The 17,863-nt window shown below is 40.6% G+C and overlaps 1 protein-coding gene across 1 annotated transcript in view; it reads left to right on the forward strand.

Moving 5' to 3' along the window:
* The first annotated feature begins 856 nt into the window (after window positions 1–856).
* The window catches only part of LOC126014226 (ankyrin repeat domain-containing protein 26-like), a 55,045-nt gene continuing 38,038 nt past the window's right edge, over window positions 857–17,863 (forward strand). The window contains exons 1-7 of the mRNA XM_049777545.1: window positions 857–935; window positions 1,481–1,535; window positions 3,178–3,415; window positions 11,085–11,211; window positions 11,299–11,372; window positions 16,952–17,078; window positions 17,110–17,332. Coding sequence (XP_049633502.1) covers window positions 857–935; window positions 1,481–1,535; window positions 3,178–3,415; window positions 11,085–11,211; window positions 11,299–11,372; window positions 16,952–17,078; window positions 17,110–17,332 — 923 coding nt within the window. The remainder of the gene's footprint in view (window positions 936–1,480; window positions 1,536–3,177; window positions 3,416–11,084; window positions 11,212–11,298; window positions 11,373–16,951; window positions 17,079–17,109; window positions 17,333–17,863) is intronic.

Genomic DNA, 17,863 nt, shown 5'->3' on the forward strand with positions numbered 1-17,863 from the left:
ACCATTTTTCTCCCGGGAGAGCATTTCTTTGTAGGACAAGGATGGAGTACTTGGTGCCTTTGAACCGTTCCATCTGCAGGCGATCAGTGGGCGCTGGGCCTTGGGCCAGGCAGGATTGCACTTCGAGGGCCCGGACAGTTAGGGCTGTTGGGGTCTGAATTGGAAGAGGCAAAGTCACTGGCCAAAGAGGTGGCGGGAGACCAAGAGGTGTGCAACTGCTTCGAGGCCTGGGTTGGGCTGAAGGGCAGCCGCGGAGAGGACTGGAGGTCTCCCCAATACTGTCGCTGCCCATCCCCAGGCCCTTCAGCTCACCCAGCCTAAGGAAGAATTTTAAGAAGGCTCTCTGCAGGAACTCTAATCCATGGACTTGTCTAAACATTGAGTAGCAAGTGTGTTTGAGATACTGTTATTCATAATGTTGGAGTCTGGAAACATCTTAAGACAGAAGCCCTGTATTTCAGGAGCTAGTTAATATTCTTCTTTTAGATATTTGCTATTTTCAATGTTAGGATGTGCCAGAAGCCAAATAAGAGCCCTATTCTTGTCATTATTTTGTGGAGATGGTATTTAGGTTAAACTCAGTGTGCTCAGTGGTTAATCCTGGCAGAGATTGGAATTCTGTGGGATGTCAGGGATCGAACCCAGAATAGCCTTGTGCAAGGCAAATTCCCTACCTGCTGTGTTCTCCTGCTCCTGCTATTTTTTGCTGTTAATTATATAGTTACTTGAGCATGATATCTTCTGTACATATCACCAGTGACAACACTTAAATATGTCTTAACTTACACTAGCTACAGGGCCAGCATCAATGTATTGAATTCATGACATCATTGAAAAGTTGGGATAGAAAGATAGGATGGTAGATGAGGCCTTGCCCGTGGCTAACCCGGGTTCAATCCTTGGTATTGCATATAAATCCCCTCGCATCATCAATGGTGATCCCTGAGCACTGGAGTCAGGAGCAAGCCTTTAGTAGGATCAAGTGTGGCCCCAAAGTTGATAGAATTAATATAAATTCGCAGAGCGAGTATTAGTTTTTTAGGTGAAGAAGCATAAGTTCTTATGGTCAGAAGAAATGACAGTGCAAGGCGTGGATGAAGGAAAATACCTTCACAGGAATTATGAGCAATTGAATTTTCCTGGTATGAATAGTATGTTTTGGGAAGAGGCAAGTATCTCATTAAGGCAAGTTAATGGAGGTTAATGGGATGCTAGAAAAGAAAAAACATCATCCTGTAGTCCTTGAGAGCTATGTCAGTTGGTACCCACTTTTTTTCCTAACACTTACACCTCTGTAACAGGAGATTGTGTGGAGCATAGTCAAAACCCCAATCGAATCACATAAATTAAAGTTTAGGGGGTGATCCCTGTGATGACAGTTTGACCCACAAACCCTCCATCCAGTTTGGGTAAGAGTCTAAGTATAGTACACAAGCAAATTGGGTGTTCATTCTTGCTAGTTGTCTTGCTGTCCCCACAGTCAGCAGGAGCAAGCATCCAAATGATCTGCATTCTGTCCTGGTCTTGGGAGTTGAGTGAGTCAGCAAATCTGCAGGGGATTCCTTCTCATTTGCTCTGTGACTCTCTACCACAGAGAACAAGGTGGTTCCTTTGTCTTCTTCAATCCTGCAACTTAAATGGCTGCTGGGGTGGAGAGAACAATCTAGGGCCCTACCATCCAGTTGTCTAGAGAGACAGGCTTTGAGGGTTGTTGACTTTTCTACACTGGATCAAAAAGAAATGCCTCCCACAGGTGGTGCACATTCTTTTACCCTTGACATTCTTCAAAGAAATGGACCAAACCCTCCTGAAATTCATTTGGAACAATAAACACCCACGCATAGATAGAGCAAGCCTTAAGAAAAAGATTATGGAAGGCATCACCTTCCCCAATTTTTTATTGCCCTAGCTCACTGTTAAGAAATCCTGTCTTGGGGCCGGGAAGGTGGCGCTACAGGTTAGGTGTCTGCCTTGCAAGCGGATGGACCGTGGTTCGATCCCCCGGTGTCCCATATGGTCCCCCAAGCCAGGGGTGATTTCTGAGCGCATAGCCAGGAGTAACCCCTGAGCGTCAAATGGGTGTGGCCACCAAAACAAAAAAAAAAAAAAAAAAAAAGAAATCCTGTCTTCATGAGGAGTCATCTCCACCCAGAGAAGAAAGCTTCTTGCCTGTAATGATTCAAACCAACACAATGCCATAAAGCATCAATAATACTGAAGGTGCTCAGAGACAAAGCAATGTTTCTAAATGTATAGAACACACAGAACGACTATTATGCATATAATTTTAAACCCCAGTTGGAAAACTTTGATTTCCTATCATTTCTAAAGGTCCAGTTTTCTAAATGCACTGTAACATGAGATTCTAAGTTTCTAATTTATAGAATTCTTTGTACAAAACTTTAATTTAGAGACATACTAATAACAGTCCAGTTTGACCCTACAGTTTTTCTATCACAACCCCTAAAGGCTTATGCATATTGTGTATTTATTTGACTGCCAGATCTGATACCACTCCTATTGCATTCTCTCCCATAGGTTATTTCCTTAAATGAGCATGGTGAAATATTCAGTGGATTTTGTGTGTGTGTGTGTGTGTGTGTGTGTGTGTGTAAAAGCAAATGTCTAAAAATTTAGTCCTTGAGGAATCTTTTTTTTTTTTTTTTGGTTTTTGGGCCTCACTCGGCATTGCTCAGGGTTTACTCCTGGCTGTCTGCTCAGAAATAGATCCTGGCAGGCACAGGATACCATATGGGACACCGGGATTAGAACCAACCACCTTTGGTCCTGGATTGGCTGCTTGCAAGGCAAACGCCGCTGTGCTATTTCTCCGGGCCCCTTGAGGAATCTTTTAAGAAAATTAACTGATTTTCTGAGCATGTTGTCAAATAGTATTGTCAGGGATTCTATAAATGGGTTCAATACAGAAGGCTGCAAGTATTACATGTTAACATACTTAGTTAATAACTTCCATACTTAGCATTACTTGTAGATTAGAAATCCTCATAGGAACATGTACCTTCAGGACCCACACAGTGTGTGTTATACACATCTTTCAATACACTGACAGCATGAAAACACTTCTAAAAGGGCTTTCAACTTTGGCCAATTAAAAATTAGAGGTCACTTTAGGAATCATTTAAGGAACAAGGAAGCCTGAGTGTTTGCTTTTTGCAGTCTTCACAGAGATAATGAGAGGCTTGCCGAGATCATCAGCACTAAACTGGTGGAGAAACAGCAAAGCGGAACTGTGCTGAGTAGCCTGACTGCTAGGCCAGTTCTGGAGCCTCCTTATATGGGAAATCTCACTAACAGTGCAAAGCTGCCCAGAAATCTGGCTCCAAGAGAAAACATCCTGTTTCCTTCTGCCCACCCACGGCCTCGAGATGGCAGCATGGAGACTCTCTTGTTCCAGGTTAGTTCTCATTGTCTTAGCCTTCGGCCTCAATTTTCAGATAGAAAACTTTTATATTAATTCATTACTTCATTTAAACACTGTTTTTACTTTAAAGAAAATTTATTTTCAATTAGCTGGAATTCTCAATGTTAAATTAACTTATATACACTAAGCAAAAATTAAAGAAAAGAGATCAGAGAGATAGTAAAGAGATGAAGGTAAATGCTTTGCTTTCTGCGGGCCATTTCCATCATCAACATTGCATGTAGTTTCTTGAGCACCATCAGCAGTGATCAATGAGCTCAGAGTCAACTGGTTGTGGCCCCACCGAAAAACAAAAACAATTCTGGGTTCCAGAGAGAGTCCAAGGGCTGGAACAAAAGGCAAGTGTGATCCAAGAATACAAAGGATGGATCCAAGATTTCAAAGGTATATTGTTCTAGATATATATTTGTAAAACAAAGAATACAAAGAGAGATAGCACATGGAGAGGGTGTCTTCCTTGAACATGGCCAAGCCGGGTTCTATCCTGGCCAAGCTGTGTTCTATCCTGGCATCTCATATGGTTCCCAGAGCCTGAGGAGTTATTTCTGACTGCAGATCTAGGAGTAAGCCTTGAGCATTGTTGAGTGTGGTCCCAAACCAGAAACCAAAGACCAAACTGATAAAAAATAAAAAGAATCAGAAACCTGGAGCACCTGGTGTGTATGATTAGACTCTGAGTTTGATGCCCAGTGCCACATGACCCCCAGGTACTGCTAGCATAAACAGCACAATATCACCAGGCCAGGGTACCAGACCCTCACCCCTTGAATGAAGTGTCACTGGGAGTGGTTTATGCACATCCAGGGACTGCTCCAGAGACATCTGGTGTCCCAACCCTAAAAGAGAAAATCCGATTAAAAAAGAAAATTGAGGAGCAATGACTTGTCGTGGTGTTGATGTTTCAGTTTTGGAGAAACAATGTTATCTACCACCATAGTATTCTCATTTTTTCTCCATAGTCCTTCAGTTCTTCTCTCTGTCTCCTTCCTCCCACATTACCTTGCTAGGAAACCTCAGTTGTCAAAGGGTTACTGTTTATTTTACTGCTCCTTAATTATTACTTGTTTGTGTTTTGTTTCTGTGGCCATACCTAGAAAGATCAAGGCTTACTCCTGGCTCTCATTCACGGATCAGCTCAGGGATTACTCCTTGCAATGCTCAGGGAACCACATGGGATGCTGGGGATTGAACCCAGATCAACCATGTACGAGGCAAACTCCCTATGTGTTTTACTGCTATTATTTCAGACCAAAGACCACATTTTAAATCATCTTCATCATTATAACCATGATAAACATGTGGTTTATTTCAGATGCAGCAAGACTTGGAAAAAAATATCAATAGAGTACTGGAAGAAGGTATGTTGTTCTAGATATTGATTTCTAAAATAAAGTAAATTGTAAATGGCATCTCTTGTATTAGTTGGATGCTAGAGAGCTATTTAAATAGTTAGTAAGAAAATATGTAAAAGCAAAAATATTCATAATATAGAATATTCTTATTCCTGCACAAGTTCCATATCTTAAAAAAATCTCAAAATGCCTGTGTATCTTTTTGTTTCTAGCTATTTCTTTACTTCTATCACTGGACTGCCCTTCCATTGCATACTTATCAGCTTATCTTTCTGATAAGGCCAAGTGAATCTTAAAAAACTACTTAAACAAAAAACCAAACTAGACTCATCTAGTAGTAGTACTTAAATTCTAATAGTTTATAGCTATCACTTTAGAAGTGACACTTAAATTCCTGTCCTTAACATTGTCTTTGGTTTAATTTTGCCCTCACTAAAAATTTTAGAATCTTTAGTATGTACTAAAAAAGATCCAAATCAGGGACACTAGCAATAGTACAGTGGGAAAAGCACTTGCCTTGCTCCCAGCTTTCCCGGGCTCAGTCTTTGCCATGCCTTATGATCCTCTGAGCCCATTTGGAGTGACCAAGAACCACGGCCCAAGAATAAGCCCTAAGCACAGCTTAGTGTGGCATAAAAATACACATACCCCAAATCAGTTTGATTCTTTCCAAAATACATAACCTTGTCTCATAACTTTCTCTACTCTGCCCCTTTGCTCCAGCATCTCACCAGAATTGACTATTGGTAATGCCACAGTGAATCTCTCTACCTCCAGCTCTTTGCCTATGCTTTCCTGTTCTCTGGTGTATTCTTTTCTTGACGTTAGGGGATCAGCTTACATACCATCTCCTCCCTAAAGCAGTAAAACTGACATAAATTTGGTAATTTTCTTTCATGTGATCCTTTGGTTTCTGTTTTGTGTAGATATACATTTTTGGGGGGTAGGGTATTTGAGAGTATACCTGGGTGTGCCCAGCACTTACTCCTGGCAGTACTTAGGGGACCATCTAGGGTGCTGGGGATCAAACCTGGGTTGATTATGTGTAAGATGTACTTTCCTTCGAGTCCATTACTGTTTAATATCTGTCTCGATAGATAGACACAGTATGGAATTGTCTACCTGTTTTTAAAATTTTATTGTGGATAATTGTTGAGTGCCACCTTAATCTGATAATTCCAGTGTTTGTCAGGGGCCAATTATTTCTAGTATAAGACTGTATTTTCTACGATAGTAAGATATAGACCTTTTTCTTAACATTGATCAAAGTACAATTTATTTGTTTGCTCTTTATGATTGTTTTGAGGCTACACCCAGTGATGCACAGGGGATACTCAAGAGACCTGGTGGGTCTCAGGGGATCATATAGAAAGGGATGTGGGAGATTGAATCCAAGTCCGTTGCATGCAAGGCAAACACCCTACCTGCTGTGCTATGTGTGCCTTTAGCCACTCTTTTATTTCAAACTAAGTTGGCTACAAAATATTTTAGGTAAAGAATATAATTCTTTCTCTTTTTAGCTGCTGCTCCATTAGAATCAGGATCCTATAGATCTCCTCCAGGATCTATTGAAGCCTCGAATCAAACTCAGGATCTACTTTGGAAAACATCACGAGAATATGTGGAGATTTTGAAGGAAAATTATCTGATTTAAACTATAAATTATAAATTTGTATTTTTGGCCTGTTTACATAACATTAAAATTATTTCCCATGTAACATTTGACCTATAAGTATCTTTAATGTCACCTATTATATATGATGTAAAATGTATACTATTTTAAAAAAATGTATACTATTTTAACTATTCTTGGCATTTTCTTTACCTTTAAGCAGATACACTACCGTATTCAGTCCCTGACATCACAACTACTGAGTTGAATGCATTTAAGCTTCCAAAGTTCAAGCTGTTTCAGCAACACCAAATAACCGGGTTCTTATTGATACTACAATAGTATTAATTTACAGCCTTTTTTACTTCTGGTTTTCATCATTCTATATAGACCAAGATGAAGACAGTCATAATTTTGACAAAATACTAAAATGGCTGTGGCCACTATTTAAATTCACTTAGTTAGAGTATCATAAAATTCATAAAAATTTAGTTTTGGTTTTTTGCCACATCCAATGATGCTCAGGGGTTTCCTAACTATGCGCTCAGATATTGCTCCTGGCATTGGGGGACTGTATGAGGTGCCAGGGGATTGAAATATGGTTCATCCTAGGAAACAAATTCTCCCTAGGACCTGGCCAGGCTCCTTTTCAAGATAAACCTGCATCCTTAGAATTTCGGGGTTTTTACTGAGGGGCTTATTGACATCCCAGATGCACCCCATATAGTAGGGTCCATGGAAGCTTACCACCGCAAAGATTCCAAATTCAGCAGGAATGCAAACAGCAAAGCAGGAGTAGGAGAATTTATAGCATCTGGTACACAAGCTTTCCAATGTGTTGGGTCATAATGTTGGGCCACTCATCTTGTTGAAGGTCTTATGGTGGTCAACACCTCCTCTCATTAAAGGCATCTTGTATACACTCAACAGGGATTGCAATCCCGGGAGGGTTTATGGGGCATTAATCTTTAAAACAGCAAGGACAGGTTCTGCTTTTAACATGCATAGCAAAAGCATATAACAAAAGTAGTTTGTCATACTCTTTTCCCCCCCAAGCTTATCCTTCTTAGGCTTCACACTCCCCCGATTTTTGATTTATACTGAGGGATCTTCCTCAGGTACTGCTTGATATTGTTGACTTAATACAAACAGTTGCACAGTACTTATGCAGTCCTCGACACAGGCAATAACCTTATTCAGGGCCCAGGGGTTAATGGAGCTAGGAGTAGAAAAGTACAGCTAGGAATGGAAAAGTACACTTTACTAGGGTTTGGGCTTGTCTTCATGGACTTTGGGCAAGAATCTTCATCCTTACAGGTGCAGGGCAGAGTGTAATGGCTAAGTGCTTTAAAGTATTGAGCTGTCTCTGACCCCATTTAGGAATACAGCTGAATAGTTCTTACAGAAGGAGCATAAATAAAACCCAATACGATGTCATTCTCTGTTTTAATTGTGCTGTTGCTTTTATGTCAGCATTCTAAGTGGTATACATATATATGTTTGCTACCTGCACTAGTTATGGCACCAGAGGAAAATCAATAAAGACTTGATGAATATGAAAATACCCACTTGCAGGTAGGTGAAAAAAAATTTGTTTGTTTTTGGGTCACACCCAGCAGCGCTCAGGGGTGACTCCTGGCTCTACACTCAGAGATCTTTCCTGGCAGGCTCAGGGGACCATATGTGATGCCGAGATTTGAACCATCAACCTTCTGCATGCAAGGCATGCATTACCTCCATGCTATCTTTCATACCCTGGTGAAATCTTTTTTTAAACTTACATTTTTGGTTTTATATTATTTTATGTCCCTACTAATGTAATATAGCAAAAGTAAAATTACGTTTAGGGTAAGGTTTTTAAAAGTTCATCACGGAAGCCTGAGTATTAGCCTTGCTGATAGGATGTTGGCCTTGCTGACCTGGGATGAACTCGTATTTCATCCCTGGCATTGCATATGGTTCCCAGAGCCTGCCAGGAGGGATTTCTGGTGCAGAGCCATGAGTAACCTCTAGCACTGCCAGGTGTGGGGTTTTTTTATCATGATATTTTGAGGAGACAAAGCGATAATAGATAGGATAGGGTGTTTGCTATGCTTGCAGTTAATCCTGATTAAATATCTGGCATTCCATATATTTCCCTGAGATCTGCCATAAGTGATACCTGAGCACAGAACCAGGAAAAATCTTGAGCACCAATGGGGCATGATTCACCCCAAAAAGATTTCTTTCATTTTGTTTTCATTTTTGTTTTATTTTGTGGATCCTAGGTATGGAGACTAGGGTTTCACACAAAGAAGTCAGACACTTTCTTAGTGAGCCCGATTCCTGATTCCCTAATTTCATTTTAAAACCATTCTAACTAGTTAAAACTTACACTGTTGGAGCATAGCACTAGTACAGTGACTGGGGTGCTTGCCTTGTAAGAAACCCACTTGGCTTTGATCCAGTACTCTCCATATGGTCTGCTGAGTCCTTCCAGGAGTGACCCTGAGCACAGAGCCAGGAGTAGACCCTGAAGATATCCATAGCAAAACAAAATTCATATTTTCAGCATATTGTTAGAATATATAGTCATTTTCAGTTAAATACTATCCTTAAAATTGAAATATTTTTTCTAAATATAATTACTTCTTCCAATTTAAGAGTTCCGTACATAACTGTGGTAGCATCAAACACTGACTCATATGATGAAGCAGTGAGGCCACTATGTTGAATTTCTATGATAGTGTAGTTATTAGTGATTCTAATTTTTCAGGTGTGAATTGCCATTCACCAAAGCTTTTTTTGCAAGACAAAAGCTCCATTTTATCTTGTGATCACTATGTGAATATCTTTGTAGTCCCTAGATTTGGGGAGTATATTGGATCACAAATACTTGGTTGACTATCAATCTAATCCCACATTCTATGATGAGGCCTTTGTTCTTTGGATATAAACAATATATATATGGATGGGAGAAATAGAGCATCAGGTAAAGGTTTTTGCTTGCACAAAGCCAACTCAGGTACACACACACACACAAAACCAACCTCTCTTTCACTCTCTCTCTCTCTCTCTCTCTCTCTCTCTCTCTCTCTCTCTCTCTCTCTCTCTCTCTCTATATATATATATATATATATATATATATATATATATATATATACCTTACTATATATATTCAGCAGTGCAGGAAATCAATATTATTAAAATTCCCATGCCAGAAATGTAAAAAAAAGTTTCTTACAATCTGTCTTCTGTTCATTTTTACCAAAAAAACACAAAAACACTAATTTGAAGAAATAAAAGCACTTCTAGGTTGATTATAGCATTGATTCTATTCATCAGGAACTGGGAAGTGACCGAAGTTTTCAGACACTGACAGAGAATGCATACTTTATGGACTAATAATAACGTATAGTTGAAATTCTGCAATTTACAGCATCATAAATGAACCGATGCATAATATATTTAGAGAAATTACCCATACAGAGACAGACAAGCATGGTATGATTTTATATGTAGTATATGGAGTAAATAAACACATGACTTTAGCATATGTGAATTCTGTTATTTTTTTTCTCTTTAAACACAAAATAGTTGTTCTTAATTGTGTTTTAGTCTTAAAATGAACAGTGAACATTTCCCATCACCAGTGTCCCAGTTTCCTTCATGCCTTCTCCCGCTAGCTCTCCCTCTCCTCTTCCTCCCTTTCTCCCTCTCCATCTCTCTTTTCCATTTTAGACACTGGGATTTGAATTATTGTTAATGAATGAGTACTATGCCTATCATTTTATCTCTGTTCAATTCCAGCATGATCAGTTCCAATAACCATTTTTGCAGTGGTCCTTCTCTACCCTTCCTGCACTGCTCCACTACTTGTGGCAAGCTTCCTAGCATGGACTGGTCCTCCTGATCCCCATCTCTATTGTGTCTTGAATCCTAAGTGAATTCTGATATGTAAGACCAGTTAGAGGTTAATAGAAAAGATTAGGGAGATGGGTATGGTAGGATAAAGGGAAAACCTTATATTGAAGTACAGATATATACTTTCACTGTAAACTTCAAAATCAGTGTGGTATATGCTCATGTTGTGATTTCAGTCTTGTGTACCTCAGTCTTCTTTTTCTGTTTGTTTTTTATGAGGTACTTGTGTTACTCCTGGCTCTGCATTCAAGAATTACTCCCAACATTGCTTGGGAGAACTGTATGCGATGTCACAGTGTATGGGTTGATCCGCCTGCAAGGCAAATGCTTCCTACCTGCTATATTATCTCTCATGCCCCAATACCTGAATTTGGGATGGGTTGGTTCACACCCAGCGATGTTCAGGGGCTCTGAGCTCAGAAATTGATCCTGGCAAGTTCAGCCAACTATATGGGTTGCTGGGATTCGAACTATCCATTCTGGATCTGCAATGTGCAAAGCAAATGGCCTACTGCTGTTCTATCTCTTTGGCCCACCAGTAACTGATTTTTTTATAGTCATAATGAAATGTTCGGTTTTGTTCTCTAAATTTCTAAAAAGATAGTTTGTAATCTCATCAGTCACCTGACAACTGTTTTTTTTTGAATGTCAAGAACTTCTGAATCATGATTTATAAAGGAAATAAAACAATAATTCTAATGTAAAAATGTTTTAAAATGGAATTTCAGTTATATTTATTTTAATAAATGAAATGCACTAATTTCCATTTGTCCAGGTATCTCTGTTACCTGAGAATGACAGGTGGAATGAGACAAGAGCTCAGTTGCTGGCACAGATGGACATCAGTATGGAAGGAAGAGTAGCAGAAGAGCTTCTATTTGGAAGCGATCATATTACCACAGGTTGGAGTTTTAAAATGGATCTAGTTCCAGTTGTGGTTCTTAATTCAAAGATATTTGATAAAATTGAGTTCTCTTTTTATATTTTAGGTGCTTCTAGTGATTTTGATTATGCAAGTAAAATAGCAAAGGGAATGGTTACAAAATTTGGAATGAGTGAAAAGGTAATAAATAGCAAATGTTACATCCTTCTTCATGTATCTCATGATGATATGCCAAATGTGCTATGATTTCTGCTGAGTGTGGCTCTTCCCCCGCAAGAATTGTTTAAATGTTAAGCACATTCTCCCGGAGAGATAGCACAGCGGTGTTTGCCTTGCAAGCAGCCGATCCAGGACCAAAGGTGGTTTGTTCGAATCCTGGTGTCCCATATGGTCCCCCGTGCCTGCCAGGAGCTATTTCTGAGCAGACAGCCAGGAGTAACACCTGAGCACCGCCGGGTATGGTCCAAACACCAAAAAAAAAAATGTTAAGCACATTTTAGCTATATGCTTAGATTTGTTGAGCTTGTTTAACTTTTGCCCTTTCTATGTAGTTAATGTTCTTAAGCGTCTCTATTACACTGACTTTATAAAGAATTTTAATGCTATGTGAAGTGTTGATTTCTGGACTTGAAATAGCTTCCATGGTTTTTCTAGGAAAGTACTTCAATGACAGTTTCCTAACTCCCCCAATTATTATTATTACTATGAATTTTTTATTTTTAATTGTGAGAACAAAGATGCAAAGAAAGAGGACAAGGTAAAGTTACAGTGGAAGGACAATCACCCATAAACAGAATTCTTAGAAGAAAACCCTTGCTGATACTTTAATTTTGAACTTTCAGCCAAAGAACATAAAGAAAAGTAAAATAGAACCCATGAACAATTAATTTTTTGCACAAGTCCCCCGATTGTAGTACATTATAACATTTCTTAGCAGCACACAAAGCAATCTAAGCCATAAAACTTTTGTAACTCTTTAAATTTTGAAGGCATAGTGTTTTCTTACATTACCTTGTATATGCATATTAGTTTAAGGTAATGTCAAAAGTTTAAGTGTTTTTTTTAAGGAATAGAGTCAAAGGAGCACCGTAAAAACGGTGTTAGAGTTGCAGTTTTTGTTTGAATAGGCCCACCAAAATATAAGGGAAATGGAAAGGGAAAGGTTTGGCCTAAATACAAGGAGACCCTACCCCTGAAGTTTCCTAGCAGAAGACCAACTCTAGTCTCCAGGCAAACTAGTTTGTCCAATCCAAGTCATTGTCTGTAGTGCCAGTACACTTATTTTTCACACAGTCTGTTGATGGCATCATGTTTTTGTAGTAAAGATCCTGGAATCTGCATATCCTAAATTGAAGTCAGGATGGTGTAGACTCATGCAGGGTCTTCAAACTACACCCCACATATTGTATTTGTTTCCGGTTTATTTCTTCACTTCAAAATAAATTATATGCGGGCCCGGAGAGGTAGCATAGTGCCGTTTCCCTTGCAAGCAGCCGATCCAGGACCAAAGGTGATTGGTTCGAATCCCGGTGTCCCATATGGTCCCCCGTGCCTTCCAGGAGCTATTTCTGAGCAGACAGCCAGGAGTAACCCCTGAGCAACGCCAGGTGTGGCCCAGGCCCAAAAACCAAAAACCAAAAAAAAAAAATGCAGTGTGTATAGGAATTTGTTCATAGTTTTTTTCACTATAGTCTGGTCCTTCAACAGTCTGAGGAACAGTGAACCGGCCCCCTGTTTAATAAGTTTGAGGACCACTAAGAGCATCCTCTAGTTTCACCTCACAATAAAAGGGCAATGCAGAGAGCACTGTCCTGTAAGCAGGTCATTGTTGTCAAGTCTTCTTAGTGCTGAGTGAAATCTCTTTTGAGCAGATCAATGTCAGAGCAGGGTAGGGTCTTCCCTGGTAGAGGATTGCTTCCAGATGGTGTTATAAATGACCCTGAATGTTTCGTCGTTAGTAAACCATTTCAACTTTTCTTGGTGGAACTTCATTATAATAAATTTGAATTATGTTACATATTAACCATATAGAAAACTTTTTTAAAGATCTAAGTAGAAAATTGCAAATACACAGAAATGATCAAACTTTAATTATAGCCTTTAAAAAATGCAGCTGCATTTTCATGGTGTATGGTCTCTTTAAAACCTTACTGTTACTCTAACTAGAAAAATTCATTTCAGAGCAGCATTATTTTTTTAATTGAGTAACCTCAAATTTCAAATAACTGAATAATTCTGGTATTATGGAAAGCAAAATTAAACAAAAGCTCAGTTCCCTTCAAAGTGAACTTTTGCATTTATCTTGTGTTAGAAATGGAATATCTGTTCACACTTTTTTTTAGCTTTGTGAAGATCAACACGTTACAGGATTTATGGATATATTTCTTTCACTCAGTAGAAAAAATTATTTTAGAACACACTGTATTGCTTTTACAACCATCTTATATTCTTGAAGTGATTTTATTAAAATTACCTACAATTTTCTAATACCTTTGAACCATATATGGTCTTCATTGAAGAAGTTGATAGAGGAACGCTTTCAATAGAACATGAAGAAGAGACATTGATATAATAATTCAAGGAGCTTTCACATATAAATCCTGGGTGCAGGTTTATCAGTTAATTCTCTTTGTCTATTTTGTTGTTGTTGGGTCACACCTGGTATTACTAAGGGGTCAAGCTCAACTGCTCAGGGTAACATAGCTGCCGGGAATGAACCTGGGGCTTCTGCCTGGAAAGCTGCAATCTAGATTTTTGAATCATCTCATCCTGATTTTTTTTTTTTTGGATTTTGGGCCACACCCAGCGGTGCTCAGGGGTTACTCCTGGCTGTCTGCTCAGAAAAAGCTCCTGGCAGGCATGGGGCACCATATGGGACACTGGGATTCGAACCTACCCCCTTAGGTCCTTGATCGGCTGCTTGCAAGGCAAACACTGCTGTGCTATTTCTCTGGGCCCTCATTCCGATTTTTATTGCTTCTCTTAACTCTTTCTCTTTTCTCTCCCTCTCCATGCGCCTAGGGGTTACTCCGGGATCTGTGCTCAGAAATAGCAGCAGCGCTCAGGGGTTACTCCTGGCTCTGTGCTCAGAAATAGCTCCTGGCAGGCTCAGGGCACCATATAGTATGCTGCGATTCGAACCACTGTCCTTTTGCATGCAAGGCAATCGCCCTACCTTCATGCTACCTCTCTGGCCCCATCTATTTTTAATTTGATGTAATATTTTAATGTTCATATTGTGCAAAAAAAGTATTTTCATTTTTATTTTTTGGCTTTTGGGCCTCATCTGGTGGCACTTGGTTTATAACTGGCCCTGTACTCAGAAATTGCTCTGGCAGGCTTAGAGGACCATATTGGATGTTCAGAATGGAACCTGGGTCCATCATGGGTCTACTACATGCAAAGCAAATGCCCTACAGTTGCACTATCGATCAGACCCCTAATGTAAATATTTTAAAACATTTTCATTGCCCTCCAAAATTTTTTTTTTATTTTTGGATTTTTGGCTCACACTCGGTGGCCCTCAGGGGTTCCTCCTGGCTCTGTCCTCAGAAATCGCTCCTGCCAGGCACGCAGACCGTATGGGATGCTGGGATTTGAACCATCCGTCGCTTGCAAGGCAAACAACCTACCACTGTGCTATCTTCCAGCCCTTAAATTATTTTAAACTCTACTGATTGATTGATTGATTGGTTTTTGGGGCACACCAGGTGTTGCTCAGGCGTCACTCCTGGCTCTACACTCAGAAATTGCCCCGGCAGGCTGGGGACCATATGGGATGCCGGGAATCAAACCATGTCCCTCCCATGTTGGACACATGCAAGAAATATGCCATACCAATGTGCTATATGTCTCAGGCCTCTCATTAAAGTGATTTAACTTTAGTTGCCAGCAACAATCCCTAATTTCCTTGGCTATTTGCACGGATTTCAGAGTTCTTAAACTTTCCTGAAGGTTTGATCATTTCTCTTGAATGGCTTAGGAAAATGCTATACTAAAAAATCCTAATTTACTGTAAAGGATGAAGATATGCTTAAAGCAACAAGATCATGGGAACTGATCACAAAGTCCATGCACTCTCCCATTAAATCAGTTTCAAACTACTTTGAAATCCAAGAGTCCCCAGTTATTTAGGATATTGTATGAGGCAAAAACAAACAAACAAACAAACAAAACAATGATCAAAAAACCATCTTTTTTGGAGGGTTGGGGTTCGGTTAGAATATTGTCTCCTGCTTTGCACTAAGGAATCACTCCTGAAGGGCTTGGGGGACTATATGGGATGCCAGAGATTGCAAGGCAAAAAAACCTATACTGAACTATCACTCCGATCCCCAGTTAGGCAAATATTTGAGGATCCTAATTCAAAAAATTCACATACACCCCAAAAATTCATTTGTATTTGGTCTTGCTTTGGCTTTCTCAATGTCTTTGATCTAGGGCTCCAGTCCCCTCTATTTGCCTTTATAAGAAATGCAATACAGGTGAAAATGCAAAAGTTACAGATAGGAAAAGATGGAAGCATGAGAAAATGCTAAATTTAGATTTTTAATTTGTAGGCTCTTGAATATGGAATAAAAGGCTTTATAATCAGGAGATGAGAACTTTATACAAAGTCAGTGATGATTATACTGGAATCGGGAAGAGAAAGAAAACAACAAGAGGAAGCAAAAACAGACCGAAAGATTTGATTAAGGATTTGAGGAGGAAAGCAGGTCAGCGTTTGTATTTTGGCAGCACTAGGCTCTATTCAGGGCTTTTGCATGTCAGGAATCACTCCTGAGTTTCCTCAGTGGGACTGGGATCAAAGTAGTACTGGTATGAAACCCAGGTCTGCAGCCTTTGAGGCAAGCATCTTAACCTCAGAATATCTCTGATCCCATTTTACCTTTTGATAAGAATACTTTCCTTGCTTTTCACTAACTTTTCAGTATGAAAAAAGAGGAAACTAAGGAAGGGAGGGGAACTTGGCACCTATAATGAATTTTAAAATACCTTTTATATGGAACTCAAAACAGCCACTCAGGGGTTGAAGAAGCACAGATTCTGAATTCTATGGAACAATTCAGTGGAACCTTTTTTGGGGGTGGGAGCACACCGGGTGGTGCTACAGAGATAACTACTGGGTCAGCACTCAGGAGTCCCTCCTGGGAGGCCCGGTGGATCATAGGGGATGTTGGAGAACGAATTTTCTGAGGAACGAAGCTTTCAGCATTCTGCAGTCCCAGGCTAGGGAGTAAGGAGAACTGTCTTCTGAGTCTAGAAACACCGAGAAGGCACCCTTTCAATGACTTTATCATCATCATCATCATTATTATGATTAATATATTAACCATACAATAGTATACTTATAATCATAATAGAATTAATATATTAATATAATTAATAATTGACCATTAAAAGAATTTAATTATACAATATATAACCATAAAATAATATAAATGATTGATTTTAATATAATCTAATATATAACCTTATATATGATTACATTTATTTTATATATATTTAATATAAATATAAAATTAATATGAATTAAATGTATATAGCATATAGAATAATCAACTACTAATAATTTTGGGTCACACCCGGGGCGCTCAGGAGTTCCTCCTAGCTCTCCGCTGCGAGGTCCCTCCTGGCAGCTCGAGGTGGGAGGACGTGGGATGCCTGGCATTCGAACCGAAGCCCGAGACCAAAGAGCGCCGCGCGTGAGCCTTGATCCGTTTTTTGGGGGGTTTAAACTGTTGCGCTTGTGTGCGCAGGCGCAAGGCATTGGAGAGTGGCGCTTGGGCGTGAGGCTTCGCAGCGTGGCTTGGCTCGGCTTGGCTCGGCTCTTGTCATTGGAGCGGAGACAATCCAAAGCAGCGCCTGGCTGCCTGGGGAAGTCGTGTGAGACTGTTCTCTCTCCGGGGCTTGGCAGACTCCGAAGCGGCACGGAAGAGGCGTCTCATGATGAAGAGGAGCTGCTGCGGCTGCTGGGACGCCAGCCCGCGGGGGGACAGCGGGCCGGAGCCGGGGTACCGCCTGCGGGCCAGAGACCTGGGCAGGATCCACCGGGCGGCCAGCGCGGGCAACGTGGCCGAAGTGCAGCATCTGCTCTTGCTGGGGAAGAGCAGCCCCGACGACAGGGACAAGAGGCACAGGTAGCGGGCTGGGTCTCCCCGCAGAGACGCCTCGCAGCCCCCGACTGGGCGGCCAGCCTGTCCTGGGCACCGTCGAGCACCCAGAGAGCACCAAAGCCCAACCAGGAGCTGCCCTGGAGCACTCGTTGCCTGTCACCCCCCTTGCAAAGGAATCTAAGCCTAAGCCTAGAAAGGACACTTAGTAGGCACAGCACTGAGTAGGAGTCAGTCACTTGACTTTAGGGTTCAGTATTTTTTAAACATTTTTTATTGTGCTCCAAGTGACTTACAAACTTTCCAAGTGGTATTTAAGGCACATAGTGACAAGGAATGAGGGGCATTGCCATCACCCATGCTGCCCTTCCTCCACCTCTGTTGCCAGCATGCATCCCACATCTTCTTCCTTGCTCCCCAACCTGAATGCTTGTGCAACTGTTCTTTGCCTGGGTTCAGTTTTGACGACTGTGCTCCAGGGATCACTCCTGGCGGTGCTGGCTGGTGGACCATTTGCAGTGCTACCGACTGAGCCAGTCTTCTGCGGCCTGCAAGCCG

Source organism: Suncus etruscus, chromosome 7 (assembly GCF_024139225.1).
Source record: "Suncus etruscus isolate mSunEtr1 chromosome 7, mSunEtr1.pri.cur, whole genome shotgun sequence".
Lineage (NCBI taxonomy): Eukaryota > Metazoa > Chordata > Mammalia > Eulipotyphla > Soricidae > Suncus > Suncus etruscus.